The sequence below is a fragment of the Panthera pardus genome, unplaced genomic scaffold, assembly GCF_024362965.1.
Source record: "Panthera pardus isolate Hobbes unplaced genomic scaffold, ASM2436296v1 HiC_scaffold_3, whole genome shotgun sequence".
Taxonomy (NCBI): domain Eukaryota; kingdom Metazoa; phylum Chordata; class Mammalia; order Carnivora; family Felidae; genus Panthera; species Panthera pardus.
The window spans coordinates 393,778-421,257 of record NW_026526876.1 but is presented as its reverse complement, the minus strand read 5'-3'; the positions used below and the strand labels follow the sequence as shown (position 1 = coordinate 421,257).

The following is a 27,480-nucleotide window of genomic DNA, read 5'->3' as shown; positions in this document are numbered from 1 at the left end:
ATTGCTATAGTCTTCTGGTAAAGCTACACTAACAGATTGGCAATCATTCCTGCCCCCTGAGAATTCATCCCTCCCATCCTCGGGAAACACTCCTACAGCCTCGGTCTTCAGGGGTGGCCCCGTGAAGATCCCCAGGCAGCACTCACAGACCCATGAAACTGCGGAGGCACTGGTACCTGCTCTAAGTACCTGCTTCTGAGTACTTCCCAGGTGCCAGACAGAGGGTCCTAGGGTCCTAGCATTTCCCCCTGGGACTCGGCCTGACCTGTAAGCTCCAATACCTGGCCTCGGCTTCCAGCCGTGGGCAGGGGATGGTGCCATTAGTACCCTGGAAAAGAGCTGGGCACTTTAGAAGCCACTTTAATTGCCAGTCCATCCAAGTGTAGGCCTGACACAGTGTAGGGTGAGAGGGAAATGTAACCACTTAGCAGACAGTAGTTGGGGATTTTTCAGAAGTAGAATAAGTGGAGGTTGATGGGAAACAGTCATTTTTACAGGTGTTTGCTAAGAATGGTAATTTTTTATGGTGACCAAGAAATTGGATATATTTGGAAAGGCAGATGAAAAAATAAACCAAATACTAAACTAGTTGAGTTGACAGTTCAAATCCGAGCAGAACTCTTTTGCAGTCGAGCGGTTTAACTTACATCAGGACAACTCACCCTGATCCTAAGGTTCAGGATCAAAGCCAACTCAGCCTATAAGTGGATCGATGTTGGGGTTCAGTGGGTTCCTGGCTTCATGGTGTCCACGGAGGTGATGTTGTTTTGGGAATGGAAACAGAAATGTATTTTTTTAAATATATGGAGTTGAGGACATGGGGCATTCAGCAGGTGGGTGATGGTTTTTATGTAGTTACTCCCAATCTGATGAATAATTAAAAGCTTTAGACTGGTTTGCAGGAGCTCTGCTTTTGGTTTCCAGTCTCTTCCTTCCTGGACAGGATTATTATGCCGATAATATCCCGGTCCTGGAGGTGGACTGTGGGTGGTGGGACTTTTGTGTAATAGACTCAGCCTGTGTGTCAAATCGCCTTACAGGGCATCTCTTTCAAAGTGACAGACATGGTGTTGCTCCTCACTAGCTCATTCTTGACCTTCCTTTAATCCTGTGTCTCCCTCCTCTCTTAGCTTGCTTTCGGCATAGGGGCATGGATGAGTGACAAGGAATCGAGGAAGGTTGGGGGAGCAAGGAAATTTGGGGCGGTTGTGTAAGGAATGGATGTGTTTCCTAAGAACTGACTGCCACAGATGCACAAATACTCCTGTGGCCCCCTGATTTCATCCGGCTGGCGGTGGTTCACCAGCGAATGCTCAGCGGGAGCCTGGCACGGTGCACGGCCGGACAGCCCACTTCACAGCCTAAGTCTGTGCCTATGCCTGGCAAAGGGCAGCTCCCCTGTGCACTGAATTCCCTTTGGGTGTCTGTGAGGCCTGTGGCCAGGAGGATGTTTGTGGGCCATCGCAGAGACCATCCAGAGGACACCCCATCCAGAAACATCTATCTGGTTAGGGAGGAGTATATGGATTGGTATAGTTTCCTCTTTCTTTTTTTTTTTTTTTTTTTTTTAACGTTTGTTTATTTTTGAGAAAGAGAGAGAGACAGAGTGGGAACAGGGGAGGGGCAGAGAGAGGGAGACACAGAACCTGAAGCAGGCTCCAGGCTCTGAGCTGTCAGCACAGAGCCCGACGTGGGGCCTGAAGCCACGAACCGTGAGATCATGACCTGAGCTAACGTCGGATGCTTAACTGACTGAGCCACCCAGGCGCCCCTTCTCTTTCCTTTTTAAAAATTGTTTTCTAGTTTCACAAACAGGGGTTGAAAATGATAATGGGCATACCTAAGTTCCCCTAAATAGGCTTCTGAAGGAGATTCAGGTGAGCGTTGACGGGCCAGAGCCTCCTGGAATACTCACAAGTAACTGGGTGCTGTGCCGAATGGCTCCCTCAGCTTGTTCTGGGGTTGCTGTGCGCCTCTGAGATGCATCGCGAGGTCTGTGGCTTTGCTGTTTGCTCATGTCAGCCAGAGTGAGAGAAAGCAAGTTCCACGATGCTGAGCAGTCAGCATAGAGCACGGGGCCCAGAAAGACATTTGTTGGGTTCAGAGCTAAAGTCCGCGCAAGAGAAACCTGGGCTCTGTATCATCAGTCTAGGGGGAGGAGGGCTGGCAGGTCCCTTGAGTTTTCCTATTTTGTCACAAATTCATTGGATTTGGGTTCTTTCAGGAAGAGTCTGCTGAAGGTGAGGGTCATGGATTTTATCACCTCTACGGCCATCCTGCCCCTGCTCTTTGGCTGTGTGGGAATCTTCAGCCTCTTCAAGCTGCTGCAGCGGATGCGAATGAAGGCCTACCTCCGGAACGCTGTGGTGGTCATTACAGGCGCTACCTCAGGCCTGGGGCGAGGTGGGTCCTGGGGCCAGTGCTGTCAGGAGGGGCAGGGAACTTGGCCCAGACTCGAGGAGCAGCTCGGCTGCATAGGTGCAAATAAGTGACACAGGCTAGGTGACTGGGGAACAAGAGTATGTCACTGTCTCTGGTCCACTTGGAAGAAGCAAGAGCTTAAGTGCAATGAGAAACGGTCCCTGACTTTCAGCATCAGTGTGGGGGGTAGAATCCACGACGAAGACTGTGGCAAACCGGACACTACGTGCCTCGTCTAAGTGGGCAGCTGCTGGCTGTGGAAATAGGGAATTTTATGTGAAGGCTCCCTATTTTCAAATATGACAACTCATTAAAAAAACATTTTTATCTCTGTGAGGGCCAAACGAAACGTGCCTTTTCCTGGATTTAGCCAGCATCCCTAGTTCATGGCCTTGGTGTCCCCTTCTCCTCACCTTCCTGTCACTGGGGCTGTGCCTCTAGCTGTCCCGCATGGCCTTGGCGGGACTGGAAACAATAAATGATACCTCAGCTGTGCCTCACCTAGGTTCTCCGGGTTAGTTCCATCTACTTTGGTGAACGCGGCGAGCCTCTCGGCCCCAGGAACTTTGTGCCAGGTCACAGGCCCAGAGTCAGTCACCGCCCCCTGCCTCGTACAGATGAGTCTGTAGAGCTGCCGTCATTTCCCTTGCACACATGTGCATTGACTTTGGCATAGTACCAAGGACAGATGCAGGCACGTCCTATGGAGCTTCCTCCTTCTCAGCACCTGCACACGGAGCACACTACACCAGTATACCCTCTGCGTGGGGGCTCAGTTCCATGGAAGAAGGCCGAGAGGCACCCAGAGTCGTGGTAACCCCATCCCTGCTGCATCTGTCCGTCGGGACCATAGCACAGCCAGCGCTGATGGAACATCTCCGATTTATAAGGCTCTGGGCAAAGTGCTGGGACAAATAAAAGACAGGGTGCCTGGTCTCAGGTAGTTCACAGTCTGATGAAGAGGGGCAAGGACTTACCTCAGCATATTGACATTTCAGTAACGGATGCTCCCGTTGAGGCCCGGCAGACGAATGGGCTGGGTTGTGCTTTATCTCCCCGAATCCTTGCAGCTAAGATTCAGAGACTTGCCCTAGGACTTCTAGATTCAAACCCCATGTCTGACTCCAGGACTCCGTCTTGTATCACCTGTGGGGGGCATGGCCAGGGAAAGGAAAGCACGGGCCAACAGGGAGGGTGTTGCAGATGGGCCCAGAGCAGGGAGCAGCATGGTTGTGCCGGGGTGGGAAGCACTTGGCGGTTGCAGGAACATAAAGGAGCAGATGGGGTCTCGTCTGCCGGGTAAGTGGCTTGCGGGCAGCCAGGGGGAGCCTGGGAAAGCTGTAGGTAGGTTCATCCGCGTGCTGCTATGATGTTTTAGATGAGATCTCTGGGGGTGAACTCTGGGCCTGTCATTAGATATCTAGACCTGCGTGGGGACAGCTGCCTCCAGGCCCTTTGCCACAGTCGGTTCTCTGACCTTACTCAGCTACTATATATAGGGTAGTCAGCAGCCACTTCTCTTGATCTCAGAGAGAAGCATTTTTTTTTTTTAAGTCCTTGAACAGTATTTGAGAGTTGGCTGGGATGGAAAGGTAACTTGCAGGTACTCTGATATGGGAATGTTGGAGAAGGACACTGTCCTCTTTATCATTCTGCGGTTCCTCTTCTGGAAACCAAGACTGGGAAGGGAATAGAAAATATAATTGAAAGAAAAACAATACGTGTGTGTGTGTGTGTGTGTGTGTGTGTGTGTGTGTGTGTGTGTGTGTCTGTGTCTCCTATATTAGGTCAGCCTTTTCCCAAATTCCAAATCACCCTGCTTATATTGTGTCCTATATAACATGTTAGGGACAAGAGTCCACGGATCTCTCCCCACTCCAGCCAGTCAGAACGGGAACAGATTCTCACCCAGCCGTTGCAAGTACAGGAGCCACTGTTGGTGACTCCCAAGGAGGTGCTGCTGCACCTTAGCTTTCAGAGGAGGAAGGCCACGGGTTGCCCTTGGTGGCTCTGCTCTGCCTGCCTGCCGTGTCAGCTGCTCTGAAAGTCCGAATTGTGACAGTCTTCAGATAGCTTTCTGTATTTCTCCCCTATTTTGTATATTTAAGCTACATGAGCTTATCCTTGTAAAACAGTAAGACCATTGACTAAAGGAACAGAATGTTCTGCATACCCACTTTAGCCAGCCTCAGCCCTGAGGTTGTGAATAACTATCTTGATGGAGGAGGCCCAGAGTGCCTGCAGCACTGGGGAATCATCTGGCAGCCCTAGCTAGATAAATGGTACTTCGGGACTGTTTTCCTTTTTCCCTTGACCCTCCTGCCTCCCTGTGTCAGCTTTTTCAAGAAATGAAAGTGGAATCCTTGCAATCTGTTGTTTTCATTTCTGTCACTCCCTACACAGACTTTAATTTCCTCCTTGTTTTGGCTTTGCTGGGAAGTAAAGCTTAAGCAGAATGCACGTGACCATTTTCCAGAAGCTGTTTATATGCTAGTGTGCCTCTCCCCACCTTTGGTTCTGCGTGTCTGCACCCTGTGGGGGCACCTTATGACACGTCCATTGTGTCAGTCACGTCGGGATGAAATGGGGTGAGGAGGCTGGCCATGCCAGAGATTCCTCATCTTTTGGAATGATTTTGTAAACCAGATGAGCCAGATCTAGCCTCAGGAATGCTGCTGTCTGGCTTTGAGGGCAGCCGCCACCCCCACCCCTATGAGGCGTTTGCTGCTCTGCTGAGAAAGCACAGCAAGGCAGGCTGGGCAGGAGCTGTGACCCTGACCAGACCATGTGGGGACAAGCAGAGTGAGGGCTGCAGCTCTCTCTGGGTTTGTGCCCTTTGTCAGGATGAGCCAGTGAACAGACCAACCAGATCTTCAAAGAAGGTGATATAGCGCACCTGAAAATCCCTTGGTTTAGTCCACTTAGCACTTCCTTCCAGAAAAGTCCACCTGGAGACATACTAGGAGGTGCTGGTCTGAGGATGGTAAGTGAAAGCTCTAAGAGTAGCTAAAGGAGGAGCTGTAGAGTGAAAAGAGAGGGCTCTGCACAACAAGACAGTCTAGATGTCAAAAGAACTTTCTCTCTGTTTTCCTGAAGGATGCTGGAGTTTCTTTTCCCTTCCTGTTTTGAGCCCTTCTAGCTTTTGACACTTTTGTGGGTGAAGGACTATCAGACCAGTACACCCTGTCTGGACTCACAACCTCCTCCTATCCCAACCAGGAATTGACAGACTTGATCTCTCAATATTCCCCACAGTCTAGTCCTGGTTCTGGAGGTCTCCCCTCCCTACACTTCCCCCTGGGCCTCAGGGGACTTACCTGTGACCCTTGCTGGGCTAGTCTTAGAGATGCCACCCCACCGCAGCTGGCCACAGAGCCTGCCTCAGTCAGAGGCCCCTCTCCCAGAGTCAGGGGAGCTGTGTTGATGAGGGGAAGCCAGGCCCAGGAGATGAAATGGAGAAAAGCCCTGCCAGCACCTGGTTCCTGCTGCCGGGGGCCCTGGGCAGCCACCACTCCTGCCCCTCCCCAGCCTTGGCCACTCTGCTCTTTCCTCTTCATTCTTGAGCAATCCCAGCATCCTCCTGGTCAGTCTTTTTGCTTTGCCCCAGTGTGTGTTGGGTCTCTTTTCTTGCCACCAAAAGAACGCGAATAGAGGTACCTTGGTCTCAGTTGATGTCCTCATCACTTGTTGCCTGGAATGTTGTAGTGGGTTCAGCAGAGCCTGATCGCCACAAGTCCTCTTCTCACCCAGCCGGAGGCAGCCTCTTAGACACAGCCTCCCTTACTGATCCTTTGCTGTTGTAGGCACTCGGCACGTTCAGCTCTTCTGACTTGTTTGTCATTTCCCAGCCTAGCAAGGCTGACATTCTGTGTCCCAGATATGTCTGTCCATGGCCCCTCAGGTGCTTTGCAAACTCTGCTCCTTTAGCCTTAAGCGCTTTCCAGAGAAACAGCCCCTCAGGCCTCAGGACTGGGGTAGGGCCCCCCATCCCTTCTCAACAGAGTCCCGTGCCCCCTGTGCTTGTAGGAACCATCTACCCCCCATAGATCTGTACCTGTTACATTGAAATGATTTGGGAAACAGCCTAGATTGTGCCAGAATGCAGGCCTCGGCAAACCACGGTCTCGCAGTAGCTGGTGCTGCCTGATCGTTGAGTGTATCACTTGACCTCTTGGAGCTTCCTCAGCTGTGAAAATGAGGATAATGTTCACAGGGTTGTTCAGAGCTAAAGATCATTATGGAAAGTTCTGAGCATGGTACCTAACAAATCTGTCCACCAGCCTCGGCCTTCCTCTTGGCTTGTGGATGTCTGTTGTACCACTGACCCTGAGCTCTCTCAGGACAACAACAGAGCTCATTTATTATTGGGGCCTTAACTCCTGGCTTCATGCCTGGTCCACAGCAGGAGCGAATACACATGTGTAGAGCATGTGAAGAAACAAATTCATATTCTGAAACATCGGGTAAGTTTGGACTGACCTGCACCGGGGAAGAAAGGCATGGAATCTCCTCAGCTGACAAGGTTCTTTCTTCTTCCCTTAGAATGCGCCAAAGTCTTCTACACTGCAGGTGCCAGGCTGGTGCTCTGTGGCCGGAACCGGGAGGCCCTGGAAGAGCTCACGAAAGAACTTGCTGCCTCTCTGGCCACCAAGGTGAGCCCAGGGGTGTGTTTGCCGTGGGCACGAGGTGCAGCGCATTGTCTGCAGGCATCTGAGGAGATAGCGGCCACTTGGGCTGCTGCATGTGCAGGGCACCCACGTGGTCACTCGGTGCCAGGGTAGGCAATGGGTCCCCACGGCCTGCGGAGGGAGAACTGTCAGACGGTTCAGATCCCCTCTCTGCCACTTACTAACACTGCTCATTTAGGCGGTTCCCTCTGTGAACGCTTCCCCTCCGCCTTTACCTGGCTAATACCTAGTCATCTCTTTACGGTGGGGGGTCGGGGGAAGGTTGGCCATGACTTCTAAAGTTTTAATTGTGGAAAATGTACATAACATAGTATTTACATGCATAGAAAGATGTACATTTAAATAAAATATTCACGTCATACTAATGATTTTAACCATTTATAGGTATACAACTCAGTGGCATTAAACACATTCAGAGTATGTGTAACTATCACCACTTTCTATACTTAAAACCTTTTTATCATCTCCAACAAAAATTCTATACCTATTAAACAAGAATTCACTCTTCCTCCCCTCTCCCCAGTGCCTGTATTCTACTTATTTGCCTCTTCTAGATGCCTTGTATAAGTGGAAAATACAGTATTTGTCCTTCTGTGTCTGGCTGTTTCACTAAGCCTTATGTCTTCAGGGTTCACCCCTGTCGTAGCATGTATCAAAATTTCATTCCATTTTCATTCCAGTACTCCATGTCGGAGTGATATTCCAGTGCACGTATATACCACATTTGGTACATTTATACCACATTTTATTTCTCCGTTAATTTGTTCACGTGCACTAGGGTTGTTTCACCTGTTGGCTGTCATGAATAATGCTACTGTGAAGGGACCTGTGCACATATCTGTTTGGGTCCCTGCTTTCACTTTTTTTGACTCTGTACCTAAGAGTGGAATGGCCGGGCCATAGGTACTTTTATATACAAGCTTTTGAAGAATTGTCAACTGTTTCCCACAGCAACTATACCATTTTACATTCCTACCAGCAGTGCACGAGGGTTTTGCTTTTTCTACATCTTTGCCAACACTTGTTACTTTCCATTTTTTATTATTTTCTTAAATTATACTCATCCTAGGAGATATAAAGGGGCATCTCATTGTGGTTTTGAATTGCATTTCCGTAATTTCATATGATGTTGAGCACCTCTTCATGTGCTTACTGACCATTTGTATGTCTTCTTTGGAGAAGCGTTTCAAGTCCTTCTCCCATCATTTTTAATCAGATCGTTTTTGTTGTTGAGTTTAGTTTTCTGTATATTCTGGATATTAATCCTTTATTAGATCTATGACTTGCAAAGATTTTTTTCTCATTCAGTAGATTTTCTTTTCACTTTCTTAACAGTATCCTTTGATGAAGAAAAGTTTTTAACTTAATGTAATTATTTTTAAAGTTTGTTTATATATTTTGAGAGGGATTGTTGAGTGCATAAGAGAGAGAGAGAAAGGGGGGCAAAGGGCAGAGAGAGGAGAGAGAGAATCACAAGCAGGCTCCACAATGTCAGCCCAGAGCCCAATGCCTGGCACAGTCTCATGGTGGTGAGATCATGACCTGAGCCAAAATCAAGAGTCAGATGCTTATCCGACTGAGCGACCCAGGTGCCCTAGAAAAGCTTTTAATTTTAGACAAAGCTCAATTTATTTTTTTTGTCACCTGTATTTTTGGTGTCATATCCATGAGGTTGTTGCCAAATCTAATGTTACGAAGATTTTCCCTGATATTTTATTCTAAGCGGTTCTATAGTTTGACACCAACATCTAGGTCTTTAATCCACTTGATTTAATTTTTGTGTATGGTGTTAGGTAAGGTTCCAACTTCATTCTTTTGCATGTTCATATCCAGTTTTCCCAGCACCAGTTATTGAAAACATTGTTCTTTCCTGCTTGAAATGTCTTGCCACACCTGTCAAAAATCACATGACCGTGAATGCAAGGGTTTATTTTTGGGCTCTCTATTCTATTTATTGGTCTGTATATCCTTCTTTATGCCAGTACCGCACTGTTTGATGGCCATAGCTTTGCAGTAAGTTTTGAAACCAGGAAGTGTGAGTCTTCCAGCTTTGTTCTTTTTTTTTTTTTTTCAGTGTTGTCTTGGTTACTCAAGGACCTTTGAGATTTCACATGGATTTTAGGATTTTTTTCTATTTCCTCCAAAAAAAATGCTATTATTTTGATAGGGATTGCATTGAATCTGTACATCACTTTGGGTAGTATCGACAACAATGTTAAGTCTTCCAGTCCACGAATGTGAGATGTCTTTCCATGTATTTAGGTCTCCTTTAATTTCTATCAGCCATGTTTTGTAATGTTTATTTAGCATACAAATCTTTGACCTATTTAGTTAGATTTATTCCTAAATATTTAATTCTTTTAGGTGCGATTATAAATGGATTTTCTTTCCTAATAATCCTTTTCAGATTATTCATTGCTAGTGTGTAGAAACATAGCTGATCTGTGTGTGTTGACCTGGTACCCTGCAACTATACTGAACTGACTTATATTAGCTGTAATAGCTTTCTCTGGATTCCTTGGGGTTTTCTAAATATGGAATCACATTCATCTATGAATAGTTGTCTTCTTCCTTTCCAGTTTTGGTGCGTTTTATTTCTTGTGTAATTGCTCTGATTAGAACTCTAGTACTGTGTTGAATAGCTGCAGTGAGAGCAAGCATCCTTGTCTTGTTTTTGATCGTAGGGGGAACACTTTCCATCTTACACCATTGAACATATATTAGCTATAGGTTTTTCTTAAACATCCTCTACCACATTGAGGAATTCCCCCCCCTCCCCATTCCTGGTTTTCTGAGTTTTTATCATTAAAGGGTGTTAGATTTTGTCAAGTCTCTTTTTTGCATCAATTGAGACAATCCTATGGGGTTTTTTCCTTTGTTCTATTAATGTGATATATTGATTGATTTTATTACGTTGAACCACCCTTGCATTCCTAGGATAAAACCCACTTGTTTGTGGTGAATAATCTTTTTAAAATGCTGTTAAAATTGGTTTGCTAGTATTTTGTTGAGGATTTTAACATCTATATTCATAAAGGATGTTGGTCTGTAATTCTCTTGTGATGTCTTTATCTGAACTTGGTATCAGAGTAATGCTGGCCCCACAGAATGAATTAAGAAGTATTCTCTCCTTCCTCTTCAGTTTTTTGGAAGAGTATGAGAAGTGTTGGTGTTAGTTCTTTAAAGTTTGGTGAAACTCACCAGTGAAGCCATCTGGTGCATGACATTTCTTTGTTGGGAGGTTTTAAGTTATCGCTTTAATCTCTCTACCTGTTTGTTATATGTCTGCTAAGATTTTCTATTTCTTCTTGAGTCAGGTAATTTGTGTGTTTAAAGGAATTTTTTCATTTATTCTAGGTTATCTCATTTGTTGGTATACAGTCATGTATAGTATAATTTTTTTTATCTAGGTAAGGACCCACTTTCATTTCTAATTTTTTTAAATGTTTTTTTTTTTGAAGGAGAGACAGACAGAGCATGAGTGGGGGAGGGTCAGAGAGAGAGGGAGACACAGAATCCGAAGTGGGCTCCAGGCTCTGAGCTGTCAACACAGAGCCTGACGCAGGACTCGAACCATGACCTGAGCCAAAACTGGATGCCTAACCAACTGAGCCACCCAGGCTTTCATTTCTAATTTATTTCCATCCTCTCTTTCTTTGTCTAGCTAATGGTTTTTCAGTTTTGTTGATCTTTTCAAAGAACCAACTTTTGCATTCATGATTTTCTTTATTTCTACTCTGAATTTTTTTTTTAATCTCCTCTCTAATCTGTATTATTTCCCTCCTCTGCTAGCTTTGGGTTTAGTTTGCTCTGTTCTAGTTCACTAAGGTGTAAAGTTATGTTACTGATTTGAAATCTTTTTTTTTTTTTTTTTTTTATGTAGCCAACTACAGGTATAAATTTCCCTCTTAGCCTTGCTTTCTCTGCAACCCATAAGATTGGCTATGTGGTGTTTTCATTTTCATTTGTGTCTAAATAGTTTCTAATTTTCCTTGTTATTTTTTATGAGTCAGTGGTTTTAAAGTGTGTTATTTAATTTCTGCTTATTTTCTGGTTTACCTTCTGTTACTGATCTCTAGCTTCGTTAAACTGTGGTTGAATAAGACACTTTAAATGATATCTATCTTTTTAAATCTGTTGACATTTGTTTTGTGGCCTAGTATATGGTCTCTCCTGGAGGATGTTCCATGTGTGCTTGAGAAGAATATGTATTAGGCTGTTGTCGGGTGGGATGTTCTGTATACATCTGTTAGGTACAATTGGTCTATAATGTTGTTCAAGTCCTCTATTTTGTAATTGATCTTCTGATTGTTTGTTCTATCCATTATTGAAAGTGGAGTTTTGAAATATCAAAATATTGTAGAACTGTTTGTTTGTCCCTTCAGTTCTGTTGATTTTTGCTTCATATATTTTGAGTGTCAGTTATTAGGTACATAGATATTTATAACTGTTATATCTTTCTGCTGTAATGACTATCTTTTTATTCTTACAGGCTTACCTTATTTTATTGTGCTTCACCAATATGGTGTATTTTACAAATTGAAGGTTTATGACAACCCTGTGTCAATCTAGTCTATCAGAGCCATTTTTCCAACAGCATTTGGCCACTTCACAGCTCTGTGTCACATTTTGGTAATTGTCACAATATTTCAAACGTTTTCATTATTATTAATTTGTTATGGTGATCAGTGATTACAACGCACTGAAAATTCAGATGATGGTTGGCACTTTTAGCAGTATTTTAAAATTAAGATATGTAGGTTGTTTTTAGACATAATGCTATTGCACACTGATAGACTGCAGTATTGTGTAAACATAACTTTTATATCCACTGGGAAACCAAAAAACTCATTTGACTTGTTTTATTGAGATAGTTGCTGTCAGTGGTCTGAAAGCAAACCTGCAATATCTCTCAGGTATGCCTACATCCAATATCCTTTTCTGTCTCTTGTAACCTTTTATGATTTAAAATCTGTTTTGTCTGATATTAGTACAGCCACTCCAGCTCTCTTTCGGTGATTATTTACATGGAATATCCTTCTTTCATCCTTTCACTTCCAAGATAATTGTATCTTTAGATTTAAAATGAGTCTCTTAAAGACAGCGTATAGTTGGATTTTTAAAAGAAATTCCAGATTTTATCTGTCTTCTGATTAGAGATTTAAAAGTATTTATATTTAAACTAATTAATATTAAGGAGGAACTTCTGCCAGGTTGCTATTTGTTTTCTGTATACTTTACAGCTTTTTTGTCCTTCATTTCCTGCATTTCTGTCTTTTGTGTTTAGTTGATTTTTTTGTAGTGAAGTGATTTTGATTTCCTTTGTATTTCCTCGTGTATATTTTACAGCTGTTTTGTTTGTGGTTTCTGTTTAAAAAAATTTTTTTTAATGTTTATTTATTTTTGAGAGAGAGAGACAGAGTACGAGCACTGGAGGGGCAGAGAGAGGGAGACACAGAATCTGAAGCAGGCTCCAGGCTCCAAGCTGTCAGCACAGAGCCCGATGTGGGGCTCAAACCCACGAACCGTGAAATCATGACCTGAGCTGAAGTCAGACGCTTAACCGACCAAGCCACCCACCTAGGCACCCCTTGTTTGTGGTTTCTAAGGGGATTAATGGCATAGAAAAATTCTACTGTGGTACGGCTCTGTCCTCCCCCATTTCTGTTACTCATGTCATAGATTACATATTTGTATGTTACTTGCTCATTACCAGATTAATAATAGTTTTTAAACACATTTGTGTTTTAAATTATGTAGAAAGTAAAAAGTGGAGTTACAAACCAAAATTACAATAATACTAGCTTTCATAATTGCCCCTGCATTTACTCTCCTGGAGATCTTTATTTCTTCATATAGTTTTGGATTATACTGTTCAGCTTTCTTTTATTTCAAACCTGAAGGACTCCCTTTAGCATTTCTTGCAGAGCAGGTCTAGTGGTAACTAACTCCCTCAGCTTTTGTTCATCTGGGAATCTTAATTTCTCCCTCATTTTTTTTTTAAATTTATTTATTTTATTTTTTTAATTTTTTTTTTCAACGTTTTTTATTTATTTTTGGGACAGAGAGAGACAGAGCATGAACGGGGGAAGGGCAGAGAGAGAGGGAGACACAGAATCGGAAACAGGCTCCAGGCTCCGAGCCATCAGCCCAGAGCCCGACGCGGGGCTCGAACTCACGGACCGCGAGATCGTGACCTGGCTGAAGTCGGATGCTTAACCGACTGCGCCACCCAGGCGCCCCTGTTTCTCCCTCATTTTTGAAGGATAGTTGTGCCCGATACAGAATTCTTGGTTGACAGTTTTTTTTCTTTCAGCCCTTTTAATATATCAATCCACTGTCTTCTGGCCTCCAACGTTTCTGATTAGAAATCAGCTGATTATTGTATTGAGAATTGCTTTTATGTGAGAAGTAGTTCTCTCTTGCTGTTTTCAGGATTCTGTTTTTGTCTTTTGACAGTTTGATTATAATGTTTCAAGTGGGCCTCTGAATTTATCTAACTCGATGTTGAGCTTCTCTGATGTGTAGATTCATGTCTTTCATGAAGTTCAGAAAGTTTTCAGCAATTCTTTTTTTTCCCAGTTTTATACCTTTATTTGACAATCAGCAATTAGTTCTCATCTACATTAATGGTCTGTGGATTATTGGAAGTGGTGACAGATACATAGGTGACCGACATATAGAGCTTGTTTGGTGAATTTTCATCCTCATTATGTTTTCTGAACAACCAACCGCACATGGTTACTCATGTATGGAACATTTCTTATTCCCTTGGCCCAGATGGCTTTGTTGAGCCTGGTGTCAGTGTGCACATCTGGAGTTCCCATCTCCTTCATGGCAAATTTCTGGATCTCTTTGAGTGTCCAAGGGGCTTTTTGAAACCCACTCTATGCGTGTGCTTGTGAATATTGATGATGTGTTCTCTGGTCCCTACCTCATTGATGAGAGAGCGGCCCTTCTCGCCACCCTTCTTTGAGGGAGCCATTCTGCCAGGCCCCTCAGCAATTATTCTTCAAATATTCTATCTTCCCCTTTCTCTCTCTTTTCTCCTTCTCAGATTTACACAGTGTGTTTATTGGTCCACTTGATGGCATCCCACAGATCCCTTAGGTCCTGTTTACTTTTCCTTTTTCTTTTTTTCTTATTCTCAGAGTCAGTGATTTCAGATGTCCTCTCTTCAGTTTCACTGATTCTCTCTTCTCTGTGCTCAAATCTGCTTTTGAACTTCTAGGGTATTTTCCATTTTTGTCATTGTACTTTTGAGCTCCAGAATTTTTTTTTATAATTTATTTCTTTAATGATATTCTCATTTTGTTTATACATCAATTTTCTGACTTTTTCCATGTCTTCCTTTAGCACTTTGAGGATCTTTTAAGACATTTGCTTTAAAATCTATGTCTAGGAAGTCCATTGTCTAGGCTTCCTCAGGTGTGTTTTCTGGGGATTTATTTATATTTTTGAATATCAGAATAATAAGTGTAACTCCTTTAAATCTATTGGAAACTATTTTAGCTAGTAGTGGTTAAAATAATGCAACTTGCATCCATACTGCGCCTCAGTGATCAGAGCAGCAATCCACCGTCAGAACGCAATCCTGATTTTTGGAGACAAGGTCCTCATTGCCTACCTTGGCATCCTCAAGCTGCACCAGAGATGTGGGTAGCCTTTCCTACAGCGGCCTGCCACAGGGATGGGGGTGGGGAATGGAAAGCTACCACCAAGCTGATGGCTAGAATTGACTCAGATTATCCATAACTTGCCAGCCAAGCACTGCCCCGGAAGCTGCAAGCATCAGATAGACTACAGAGTTCCAAAATTGTCATATCAGAGAGTTTCTGCTAGTACAGCATCCAGGGGGAAAGACGGACTCCTAGAACTTCCTACTGTGCCATCTTCTCTCATTTCATACCCCCACTCCTTCTGCCTCTTGTTAAACTCACTTCCATTGGGAAGTCCTGTAAGTTAGACGGCTCAGCTTTTCATTTCTCTGGCATCCCGTTCTTTACAATTAGAGAATCTGTCTGTCTTCCTCACTAGACAGTTTGCTTCTAGAAGACAGGAACCATGTTTGTCTTGCTTTTTGCCCTGTCCCCAGTGCCCGGCACATAGAAGATATATTAACAACAACAACAAAAATGTTTCATGAACAAATGAATGAAAGTGGCTTAACCCGAGAAGAATAGAGCCTCTGTTGAGATGTAATGGTACCGGAGAGCACCATGCTGGCACAGGGCAGCAAGGGGAGTCTGGCTCTAGTAGTCATTTTCAGTTCAGGGGACAGGTTGCCCAGGTCATGCGTGAGCACCACAGGCAAGATCCTTCAGGCCACATTTCTTTGGAAGACAGGTGCTAGAGCCTGAGCATGTCATGCCCAGCGGGCTACTCCCCACCCTCTGAAAAGCAGGGACATGTGGTTCACATGCCTGTCACTCTGAAGATGCCTTCGGTTTCTGTCATATTTGACCAGGTGCAGACACACAAGCCTTACACGGTGGCCTTTGACCTTGCGGACCCTGGGGCCATAGTTGCAGCAACAGCCGAGATCCTGCAGTGCTTCGGCTACGTGGATGTGCTCATCAACAATGCTGGCATCAGCTACCGAGGCGCCATTGTGGACACTACCCCAGACGTGGACAAGAAAGTCATGGAGACAAACTACTTTGGCCCAGTTGCTCTAACGAAAGGTAACAGTCCTGAAGTAAAAGAAAAAGGAGCACTGCTATGTTGATGTTCTTTTCACTTTACTTGGTTCCTTTTTAGCTAAATGTTGCCCGTCTCCATCTATTTTACCCTGGAATGGGTGTTGTCATTAGAGCTTGGGTGTTTGTTTTCTCCAGGCTTTCACTTGGATTTTCTTTATCTGCTTTATAGCCTTAAGTCAAGATGTTCTCCCCAGTGACAGCTTTATTTATACAGCATTGTCCCCCCCCCCCCCATTTCCTCTTCATGGTGTTTGCAAACCCATACAAAGTGGGGATATTTTTATGTCCAGCCATGGGTATCACTCAAGGGTAGAGGCTCTGCCTAGAAAAGGTGACTGAGCTGACTGACTGTTCCTGGTGATTAGGCTTCTGCCTGCCTCCCTCCTTGCTTCCTTCCCAGTCCTCCACTGGCCTCCTCCCTCCTGTTGGCAGTCTGCTGGGCACAGGGGACCTGAGAGTCCCAAGGAAGCGTGGTGCTCCCCATTGAGAAGCCTTCCCTGTTCACCTCTCTGGCTCTGACTACATACAATAAGCAAGCTCGCCTCCTGTCAGCGTTAGCTGTGGTGACCAGAAGAGAAGTCCTGCCCTAAAGCCTCTGCTCTCTTTCTTCAGCACTCCTGCCCTCCATGATCAAAAGGCGACAAGGCCATATTGTTGCGATCAGCAGCATCCAGGGCAAAATCAGCATTCCTTTCCGATCAGCATGTGAGTACTTCCTAGTCTCTCTCCCCTATGCTTTTCCCTAATGTTTTCTCGTGATTATAAAAATAACACACTTAGTGTCGCTGGGCAGACACTCAATACAGAGTGTGGGAGGGAATTGATCAGAATGTGCTCTGAGCAGGCCGGGCTTCAGATGGCAGCTCCACTCCTTACCCACCCCCCTCTCCCCCGCGTGACCTCGTGCGAGTGTCCTCGCCGCACCCCCAGTCTGCAGCTGCAGAAGGGAGACAGGGCCAGTCCCAGGCCAGAGGAGCCGCCGGGAAGACTGAGTTCCTCTCTCGGCGCTGGGGGAGAAGCGCCCGAGCGGTGCCGGGCCGAGGGCCGTGCGCGCTAGCCACCATCTCATTGTCGGTCTGCACCGTCCTCACGGGCACTTCCGCTGGGTCACTTTGCGGCACGTGCCTCCAAACTTTTCTCACGTGAGCAAACACATGGTAGCGTACAAACACGGAATCACATTGTACATACCGTTTTGTGGCTTGCTAATTAATTCCACCAGACGATATAGTAGTAATGCCTCGGGTAGATACGACGTGAGCTGTTGAGCCATCTTCCTGGACGCGTGAGGATCACGTGCCCTCAGTTCTTGTCCGGTACCGATGATGTGCTACCCAGAACCTCCTTGAATACTTACATCTCTGGGCACTCGTGGGAGGGTTTCAGTAAGATAAATTCCCAAAAGTGGAAGTATTAAATAGGACCAGGAAATTAACCCTGCCAAACTGACTTCCGGTTGGCACACTCACCTCCACGTACGAGTGACTGGGCCAGAGTTCTGAGATATCATTTCACTCCGCTGTCTACCGCCCCGTTGTACCGGCAAACAGACGGAGCCTGGTTCTGTTTTGCTGAAAGATTTCAAAGGTGGTTTCACGGACCGCCCGGGGAACTCCTTCCTTTGCTCTGCCCTGTGCAGTCAGTGCTGACGTCACCTGTTCTCACCTCCGAGTGCGGTGCGGGCCTCCGCCTGGCGCAGCTGCGCGCTGGGCAGCGAAAGGAGGGAGGGCAGAGCCGGGTCAGCACTTTGCGAGGGCCGTACCAGACATCCGGCCGGACGCTATCTGAACCGGAGCTGTGACAAAGACATCTTCTTTCTCTCCAGATACAAACCCCTGCTTTGCCTGTGGTTCTAGTCGCGTGTCCTTAGGCAAGTAACTTAAAGTCCCTGACCCTCTGTCTCCTTGCTTGTGAAGAGACTGACGGTTACCGCACACACTTCACAAGTCTCTGTTAAAGATGAGAGGAGACACCTGGAGACCAAGAGTCCTTTGTGAACTGTGGGGTTCTCCATCCATAGTTGTTTCTGGGGTTGTTATTTCCCTGCTCACCAGCATTCCATTTTGACTCCCGGCAGCACAGGACAGCTCTCTAAGACAGCTCTAATGGTTCAGGAAGAAATATAATCACAAATGATAAAACAAATGAGGTGAAATGTTAATAATAGATAAATCAGGGTAAAGGATATATTCTTTGTACTAAATTACTTTCAAACTTTACTTTGACTTAATCTCCCTGAATTTTGTTCTCCACTTGGCCTGTGGCTGCAGTAGGTCCCGCAGAGTTGGTCTGGGCGCTTTATGACGAGCAGACTGAGTGTGGCGGTGTGCCTGGGCATGTTAGCTAACCCTGGTGAGCAGCAGTCTTCTTGACTATAAAATGGGAGAGCGGCCTTACCCGCTTCCCACCGCTGGTGGGATGATCTAGGTGGCCTGTCGAGCCCCGTGCCCTGCAGGTCGGAGGGGCTCACTAGTGACAGCCGTGGTGATGGTGATAAGTCAGCCTGGCTGAGGACCTACGGCCTGGGACTCTGTGAGAGTAGTCATCAGGGTGCAGCCTTCTATTTGGGGACCCCCCCCCAGGGTGACTCTTCTCAATCCTTGGGCCTGGGCTGCACACCTGGGATCACAGCTGACAAGAGCAGCTCTCTCCACCCACCTACCCGCAAACTCCTCGTCCAGCCCCCAGCAGCTCGGCCCACACCAAAGGCGCTGGCCTGAGAAAGGCACCACAGGGAGGGCCGATGCTGGACTCTCTCACGTGCCTTGCCGGGACACTTCCTTGCTTTTTCCCTTCCTGCCATTTCGGCTGATGGATGCCCCTTTCCCATGGCTAAGCTACTTAGAACTCTGAATTGGAGGAAACTGATTTTCAGTGGAGATGCTGTGTGTTTCCCAAGAATGTCATTGTCGGGTCACTGTTGTCCCCCCTCAGAGCACCTTTCACCACACTGTGGAGCCGTGGCCGACAAGCTGCCGTGGCTCGACTTCTCCCAAGTGGAGCAGGATCGATGGCTCTTCCAGATGAAGCCACTTCATGGAAGTTTATCAAACAAAATACATAAGAAAGCTAAGCATGGATTTTATACACACACTCCCATGCATGCAAGGATGCTCACTGGCAGCTCTGTTCAGTGACGAGACCTGGAGACAAGCCCGGAAGTTCCAACCCCTGAAGTCTGGTGGCCCATGGAGAGCATGGTGGGCCTGCACAGGTGCCACAGAGGCTATATGGTCTGTATCACCAGGGGGAAAAAGCTACTGGCAGGAATAATATAAACAGTAGAGCTCACTTCTGTTAAAAAAAAAAATTAAGTGTAAAATCACATATATGTACATAGAGTATCTAAAAAGTAAATGCTGAGAAACCATTAGCATAGGTTATCTCTGGAGAATGGAATTGGAAGACAGAAGGAAGACTTTGACTCTTATATCCTCTGTCCCACTTAAATGTTTCACTCATTAGACATTAAGTTGTGATATATATATATATGTTTTAACTCTTAATGTTAGAATAATTTCAGACTTAAAAGTTGCAGGAACAGTACAAGGAACTCCCGTGTCGCCTTCATGTAGATTCCCCAGTTGTTAACGTCTGACCATATTTGCTTTATCATATTCTGTGTGTGTTGTGTGTATATATGCATGTATGTGTGTATATATGATTTATAATTTTTTTCCTGAATCATTTGAAAGAGGGTGAGGAATATGATGCTCCTTTACTCCTACACAGCAGGGTATTTCCTAAGAACAGGTATACACTGCACTTCCCTAAGTCAGGAAAGGAACACGGCTGTAATACTGTAATCTTAAATTGTAATGTCAGTTTTTAAGTAAAAGCGAATGAATGGGAACGAATATGTGGGCCTGTCTCAGGCCCTCGCCCTCACCTGCATCTCTGGCCACAAACCTTTGCAGATGCGGCCTCCAAACATGCAACCCAGGCGTTCTTTGACTGTCTTCGTGCCGAGATGGAACAGTATGAGATCGAGGTGACTGTCATCAGCCCTGGCTACATCCACACCAACCTCTCTGTAAATGCTGTCACTGCTGATGGGTCCAAATATGGAGGTGAGGCCCTAGTTTCTCTTTTCTTCCGTGAAAAGCTGTCGGCTGGCGATAGCGAGATGTGCTTCTCTCACCTGATGATTCTTTGATTCTTTTTCATTTGGAATGTAATTTTTTTAAGTTTATTTATTTGAGAGAGACAGAAAGAGAGAGAGGGAGGGAGAGAGAGAGAGAGAGAGAGAGAGAGAATGAGTGGGGGAGGGGCAGAGAGAGAGAGAGAATCCATGCTGTCAGCACAGAGCCCAATGTGGGGCTCCATGCCACGAACCATGAGATCATGACCTGAACCTAAACCAAGAGTGGGGCACTTAACTTCCTGAACCACCCAGGGTGCCCCTGGAATATAATTAAAAAAAAACTTTTTAAAAAATGTTTACTTATTTTTGAGAGAGAGAGAGAGAGAGACAAAGTGTGAGCAGGGTAGGGACAGAGAGAGGGAGACACAGAATCCGAAGCAGGCTCCAGGCCCTGAACTATCAGAAGGATGGAGGGCTCAAACTCAGGAACCGCAAGATCATGACCTGAGCCAAAGTCGGATGCTTAACTGATGGAGCCACCCAGGCGCCCCTGGAATATAATTTTTAAAACTAAAAAACTTGATGTATGGGTGTTGGTTATATATACTGTTGAATAATGGTCATTTACCACGAGCCATCCTTAGCCTGAGCATCACCATTGCAGCTGTTGGAACAGGGTCCCTGTTGGCCAGGACTCAGTCCTTAAAGGACTTTGAGGGCCAAGCTGAAATGCTGCCAGACTTTCCGCTAACCCATCCTCAGTGAATTAAAGTAAAATCAAAGTGGATTAATCGCATGGAAAGTATGGGTTGCTTGCCCCAAAAGATTCCCCACTCAGTGTGCTTGAGAAATGACTGATTTCAGGATACTCAAAGGAAAGAGCACAGTCTTCTGGGGTGACGCTGGGTGTACCGGTCTCAGATCTCCCATCTTGCTTCAGCCAAAGATGTGGTGAGCTGACCTGCAGTCACCACTAGTGGGCTGAATGGCCCGGCCCCAGCGTGCAGGCTCAGGCCAGCCTCCCGGGTCAGGTGACCCATGCACGCTATTGCCCTGGGAACTGAGTTGCTTTCCCACACTTGCGTGGGGCCTGCCTCCCTCTTAAGTACTGACCTGCCTGTCCTGCCTCCCTGGATGTGACCTTTTGGGCCTATGCTATGGTGTTCACCAGGGGCCTCCTGTTCCTGCACCTCGCCTCGGCCAGACCTGAACTGCACGTGCCCTGGATAGGCGCTCACTCAGCAAGTCAGCAGAAACCATATAGAGGCATAGAGCTAGAGAGGTTCATACTTATTTATACCTAGAAGAATCTCTTTTTTTTAAGTGTTTATTTTTGAGTGAGATAGAGAGAGCAAGCAGGGGAGGGACAGAGAGAGAGGGAGACAGAGGACCGGAAGTGGGCTCCACAGTGACAGCCCAGAGCCCAGTCCAGTGCTTGAACTTGTGAACTGCGAGATCATGACCTGAGCCAAAGTTGCCCCTAGAAGAATCTTTTCCAACTGAGCCACCCAGGAACCCCTAGAGGAATGTTTTTTTTTCTTTTTAATGTAAAGCTCTTTTCCTTTTTTTTTTTTTTTCCAGTTTATTTATTTATTCTGAGAGAGAGAGAGAGTGTGTGCGTGCGCACATGAGCAGGGGAAGGTCAGAGGGAGAAGAGGACAGAGGATCCTAAGCGGGCTCCAAGCTGACAGACAGCAGAGAGCCTGACGCAGGGCTCAAACTCACGAACCGTGAGATCATGATCTAAGCAAAGTCAGATGCTTAAGCCACTGAGCCACCCGGGTGCCCCTAGAAGAATCTTTTTTAAAAAATTCCCTCTATGGCCTTTAAAAAGAAGCAACTATCAGAAATCAATTCTGTGTTGACAAAAACCCAACGAGAACAGATATCGGTGAGGAGGCTCACGCGGTTTGGACAGCTTACAAATAGTTTCAAATGGTCTGCGCTAGTGGCCTCTCCTCTCTGGCTGCCAACTGGTTCTGCTTGGTCGGCAACACTGTCACATCACTAGGAAAGAAGGAACATCAGTTGGCGTCAACCAGCCTAACACCTCCTAACCTCCCTGAGCTGCCTCTGACACCGAAAACGAACCAAGGATTTCTTCCTGTTCCTTACCGGTCACCACATGATGTGGGGAACTGGGACGTCTCTTCCTGACCCACCTCACTCTCAGTCTGGCCAGCTTGTCGTGCACATGAGGGGTCATAGTCTCCTCCTATCACCTGTCTGGCAGACCTCAGGCCAAGCTACCCCAGACGAATCAGTGCTGCAACACCCTTAGTTGTGCGTTCCGGTAGACAACAGTTCCCAAGGTCGGGAATCGGTGTGTGTGTGATTGCTCTTTGAGACCCCATCTGGGCTGGCCTTTGGCCTGTGTCATGAGCCACCAGTTGTAAGCACTTACAAGGTCACCCATCTACCTCGTTTCCACATCTCACCCACAGTCCCCTTTCCCCCTTCACACATACTGAGCTGCTGACGGCTTCCTCATTTCTTTGGAGTACGGAATAGTCAGGGATGGTGGCAAACCCCTTGCCTCCTGACAGACTGTGGCAAGGGCCCCATGGTGGGAAATTCAGCCGACATCGGTTCATGTCACCTCAAGTCCTGCGGAGAGAGACCTCTGCTTCTAAGTTCATGTGTTTCTTTGGTTTTGTTTATTTTAGTTATGGACAAGACCACAGCCCAAGGCCGAAGCCCCGTGGAGGTGGCCCGAGATGTTCTGGCTGCGGTGGGGAAGAAAAAGAAAGATGTGATCCTGGCCGACCTCCTGCCTTCCTTGGCCATTTATCTGCGAACTCTGGCTCCTGGGCTCTTCTTCAGCCTCATGGCCTCCAGGGCCAGAAAGGAGCGGAAATCCAAGAACTCCTAGTCGCGCGTCCGAGCTGGGATAGGGAAGCAGCACCTGCCTGGGTACAGGTGCTGGACAAGGGACAGCTGTGTTTGTTGAGACTTTACTGGATGTTTGTCTTACGAGTGGGAAAGATGGAACATACATACACTTGTCCTGAACTGAAGATCCCTGGCTAGGCCTCTGCTAATAGAATGAAAACCAAAAAGGCAACAACCTTCTTCCCAGGGATGAGGGGTAAACCTTACGGAACAAATGTGGAGCTCATTTTAAAGTAAGGACCTGAAATGAATGAATGAGCAGTCAGAGGTGTAGTCCTCAAGGGCTGGAAAAACTATGCCTCCTTTGAATTCCAGCCTCCGCCAGCTCCTAGAAAGTGTTTCAGCCTTGAAAACAGAAGACATCCTGACATCACCTGACCCAGTTCTCATATTTGACTTATCTGGACCACGTGCCTAATTGTTTTGGCAGAGGCACCTGTAGCACTCAAGGGAGAAGGCTGTCGTAAGAAGCCATCATCCATATCCATTTTCAGGGCTCTACAGTCCATCATCCAACATGACCAATGGGCTAATATGCCTTCTGTCTTCCAGCATAACCCAAGTGATGCCGGCTTTAGTTCCTAAAAGGAATTCCCTGTTTCCCCTGTAAACTCTCACCTCAAGCCCCGTAGACCAGGCCCCACTCCAAGCAGAAGACGAATTTATTAAGGAAACAGGCAAAGGGGAGAGGAAAACCCCACATGGTCCCGTGTATCCTCTAGGAAAGAAGACTCAGAAGCCTGGTCAGGTGGGGAGGGATTGTAAAGCGGCATCTGGTCCCTGGTGAGAGCAGTCATTTGCTAGCTGTGCCTGTTGGATGCCTGCTTCCACCTTTTTGATTTCTTAAAAATACATGGTTGAGGTTCAATGAGTGAATCAACTTCATATTGAAAGTTTAGGACGAAACTTTTCCTATTATTGAGGCTGAAAGTGGAAATTGTGGGTGTATTGTATGACTTTCCCAACTTGGAATAAAAATCTTGCATATCATACCGGCACCTCGCACTGTGTCCCAACTCTGGTCCTATGGAGCTTGTGTTTTAAAAGCTATCCCTGAAATAAAAATGGCCAAAGCCACAGCCTGTGGTTAGTGTTTGAGGCCGTCAAGTTTCCTGAGAGCAGGAGCATGAAGAGTGGGGCGTTAGATCTGGTGATCTTCCCCAGCTCCCACCATGGGCCTGAACATTCCAAGGGCCCCTGGTTGAAATGTGGATATAGACCTATGGGTTGGCTCTTCATCTTCCAAATAAACCATCTACTTCCCTCCAGACATGGAACAGAGAGACCTTACTGTTCACATCAGGGCTCTTAGAGCCAGGGAAGAGCTGGACCCAAGACAGCAGTAGCAGCCACTCTAAAGCCTAGCGTGACATTGAGTTAAATGGCCAAGGGCACAGCAGGTGCTCAGGAAAAGGCAGTGACAAAGAAAGCTTTTCCTCTAAATGGGAATGAGAGAACATCTCTCCTTGGACACTTGTTGATGGGCACTTTCAACAGGGCCCGTATCCAAGTGCTGCCCTTTTCTCTCTGATAAGCAAAACGGGCAGCACCTGGAGGCCGATGCGATCTCCTGCCCTCAAAAGAACACACGTTTAGCAGCCACACGGTCTGTCATCAAAAGACGTCAAACGCACTGTTGAGGTGGTTGCTTTGGGGGCCACTGTGACAGTGGCTGGGAGCCCCCCAAGCCCTGACTGGGGTGCAGGTGGCACGCAGAACTTGGAGCAGACGTGCAGGGTCTCAACCTAGATACAACACTTGAGCCAGATCCCAAACCACTGGATGTGTCTTTACCGTACATTCTTGAAGACTCAACCAACTCACTTGCTAAAACTTACTTTAGAAACCTTATATTCTACCGTATGAATAGTGAATAATGTAATACAAACAACCATTAAATTTAGCTGGATCTGGCTGTCTGCCAAAGGCTGAGGCCCAGCTGCCCTTGAGGAGGTCGGCAAGGTCAGAGAGGTACTGAAGATCCGCTCGCACCGCAGCACATGCTCTCTCCGGCCTTGGAAACTACGCAGAGGACTAAAAGGGCAAGCGATTCAGGGTTCTTCAAAAGTCCGTGTGGCACGTCAAGCCATGTTGGGGGGCCTCTGGAGTTGGGCGCGGCTCCCCGGAGACAGCACTGCCTGGTAAAGGCGGGGCTTGCTGTCTCCACTGGGATGGCGGCCGCAGGACCAGGACCCCAACTTGGCATCTCTTTTTAAAAATGTTTTAAAAATGTAGATCCTAGTTACTTAACACATAGTGTGCTAATGATTTCAGGAATAGAATCTAGTGGCTCATCACTTACATAGAACACCTGGTCCTCCTCCCAGCAAGTGCCCTTAGTGCCCATCGCTCCTTTAGCCCATCTCCCCACCCAACACCCGAGAGCAACCCTCAGTTTGTTCTCTGTATTTAAGAGTTTCTTACGGTTTGTCTCCCTCTCTGTTTTTATATTATTTTTTCTTCCCTCCCCTTATGTTCATTTGTTTTTTATCTTAAATTCCACATGTGAGTGAAATCATGATTGGAATACATTTATTCCATTGAATGTATATACCACATCTTCTTTATCCATTCACCAGGCAGTGGACATTGGGCTCTTTCTATACTTTGGCTACTGTCAATAGTGCTGCTACAAACATTGGGGTGCATGTGCCCCTTCGAATCAGCACTCCTGTGTCCTTTAGATAAATTCCTAATAGTGCAATTGCTGGGTCGCAGGGTAGTTCTATTTTCAGTTTTTGGAGGAACCTCCATACTGTTTTCCACAGTGGCTGCACCAGTTTGCATTCCCACCAGCAGTGCAAAAGGGTTCCTCTCTATCTGCACCAACATCTGTTGTCGCCTGAGTTGTTCATCGTGGCCATTTGGCAGGTGTGAGGTATTATCTCACTGTGGTTTTGATTTGTGTTTCCCTGATAATGTCACTCTTGCTTTCAGATCGGTGTCTGAATACGAACATCTGCCGCCTGGGGTGGTGGCGGTGCTGTTCCAGTTTCTCCTTTCTGTCCTCAAAGCTTTGTTCTCCTCTCTCTCTTTCATCCTGGGATTCTGGGTATGGTTGAAAAGCTCAGTTCTGGATTGCTTCTGCCTGCAGATGAAGTTCAAAGGCACTTTCCACTTTGCTCTTTAGGTCTCCTGGTGTTTCACTGGTCCGAGGGCAGAAGCAGGCGCGCCTGTGTTTCGTGCCCAAATCAGAGCATGGAAAGTACAACCAAGTGAGTTTCCAGATGGCAGCACCACACATCTGCGCACTGCTGAGCGGCCACGGCTCGCGAGTGACTGGATGGAATGGTGAGCGCGCAGCTGCCTGGGCGCACTGCCCGGCTCCTCGCAGGCTCCATGGAAGGAGTCTCCCTCCCCTTCAGTGGGGCCTGACAGCTGCTGAAGCAGATGTGAACACTTCGGAGGGCGCAGATAGACTAACGAAGAGAGACCGCCCCTGAGCGCTTGCCAGGATCTGCTCCCCCCGCATTCTTGACGAGTTGACCTTTACAAAGGCTCTCTGCTCTCCTCTGAAACTGGGGTGAGACTGGGCAGTTCCAACAAGACTCACGTAATTAGGTTAATTGCACGATGCATTCACAGAAATGGCACGCACAAGGCTCGTGTGTGGACTTTGCAGAGAAGGGCCCAGCCGACTTGGCCTTTGTTTCTCAGTTGGCAGTGACTTAAAAATTGCTGTTTCTTCCAGAGCATCGTGGCACGTCACAGAGGAGCACAACCCACTTGTCAGCGATGTCGAAGTGGGAAGGCGACGGGAACAGAGAAGCCGGCGCCCACAGAAGGGAATCCTTCCAGCTGCAGGAGGTGTGATCCTGCCGCTCCCCTTCCCAGCCAGTTTGGGGCGCCGCTCGCGTAGAGGCCTGGAACATGAGAGTCCTGCCCCGCGCTCCCCAGCAGTGCCGAGCCCTCACCCTGGCAGGAGACCTGTAAGTGAGGTGGTGTCTCAGAACCTGGGCTAGTCCACCCGACAAGAATCAGTTTGTTGAGCGCAGCCTCAGGCACCTTGTTCGCACTTGGCCTCTTCTCCTGGTGAGGGCTTCTGCTCAGCCCTCAACCCACCGAGATGGCTACTTGTCCACTTCTAGCCTCCTGCCCCAGGAAAGCTGATGTGCAGGCAGAGCATGGGGCTCCCTTTCCGAACCTGGGCCGTTTATTACAAAAACACCTACCATTCCGGCCCAGCAGGCTCGAGAGCCGGCAGCCAGACGCCCAAGGGACCGCAGGCACTGTACAATTGAGACCAGGTCTATTTGTCTGGGATCGCTACCAATTTATCCTTTTGCTCCAGACGGCCAGACTGCCCCGTGAACGACAGTGTGTAGCCAACACCATTTTGCCACCCGGCATTCGAATGAGTGATTAGTATTTCTAGGCTCCTCAGAGTTACAGTTTTTCAAACTCTTTGTGGATGATGGACGGTCCATTTTGAAAGCTTTTAAAAGCTCTGAATCTCCCTTACAATAAATAGCCCAGTCACTCCCTTTGAGCTCTGAACACCTCCGCATGCACCCCTTCATTATTCTCTGGTATCAGCTCTTCCTGGTAGAGCCTTTAAAACTAGGTTGCTTCTTGAAGATGGACCCTTCAGAAAGAAGTACCATGTAGCTCTTCAGGGAGGACTGAGCAGGCCTTAGGAAGGTTGCAGTTAAGGCGGGGAACCCAGTGTCTTTGTGGAAAGGCCGGTTTCATT

The 27,480-nt window shown here is 46.8% G+C and overlaps 1 protein-coding gene, 2 long non-coding RNA genes and 1 pseudogene across 6 annotated transcripts in view; 2 read left to right on the top strand and 2 right to left on the bottom strand.

The window, feature by feature from the left end:
- Positions 1-23,779, top strand: part of DHRS7B (dehydrogenase/reductase 7B) — a 61,328-nt gene extending 37,549 nt beyond the window's left edge. For all 4 annotated transcript variants that reach the window (XM_019413227.2, XM_019413231.2, XM_019413230.2 and 1 more), the window contains 6 exons: positions 2,225-2,403; positions 6,964-7,073; positions 15,577-15,793; positions 16,424-16,516; positions 19,729-19,881; positions 22,562-23,779. In XM_019413227.2, the coding sequence (XP_019268772.1) occupies positions 2,225-2,403; positions 6,964-7,073; positions 15,577-15,793; positions 16,424-16,516; positions 19,729-19,881; positions 22,562-22,767 (958 nt within the window). In that variant the 3' untranslated portion in view covers positions 22,768-23,779. The remainder of the gene's footprint in view (positions 1-2,224; positions 2,404-6,963; positions 7,074-15,576; positions 15,794-16,423; positions 16,517-19,728; positions 19,882-22,561) is intronic.
- LOC128774246 (60S ribosomal protein L31-like) lies at positions 13,372-14,383 on the bottom strand (annotated as a pseudogene).
- LOC128774248 (uncharacterized) lies at positions 19,734-22,320 on the bottom strand. The gene is made up of 2 exons (XR_008418765.1): positions 21,819-22,320; positions 19,734-19,969 (listed from the first exon to the last, which is right to left on the bottom strand). It is a non-coding gene; the product is annotated as an uncharacterized LOC128774248 (long non-coding RNA).
- A 1,196-nt stretch (positions 23,780-24,975) lies between the features above and the next one.
- LOC109245748 (uncharacterized) lies at positions 24,976-27,276 on the top strand. The gene is made up of 2 exons (XR_002071055.2): positions 24,976-26,078; positions 26,479-27,276. It is a non-coding gene; the product is annotated as an uncharacterized LOC109245748 (long non-coding RNA).
- Positions 27,277-27,480: the final 204 nt, after the last annotated feature.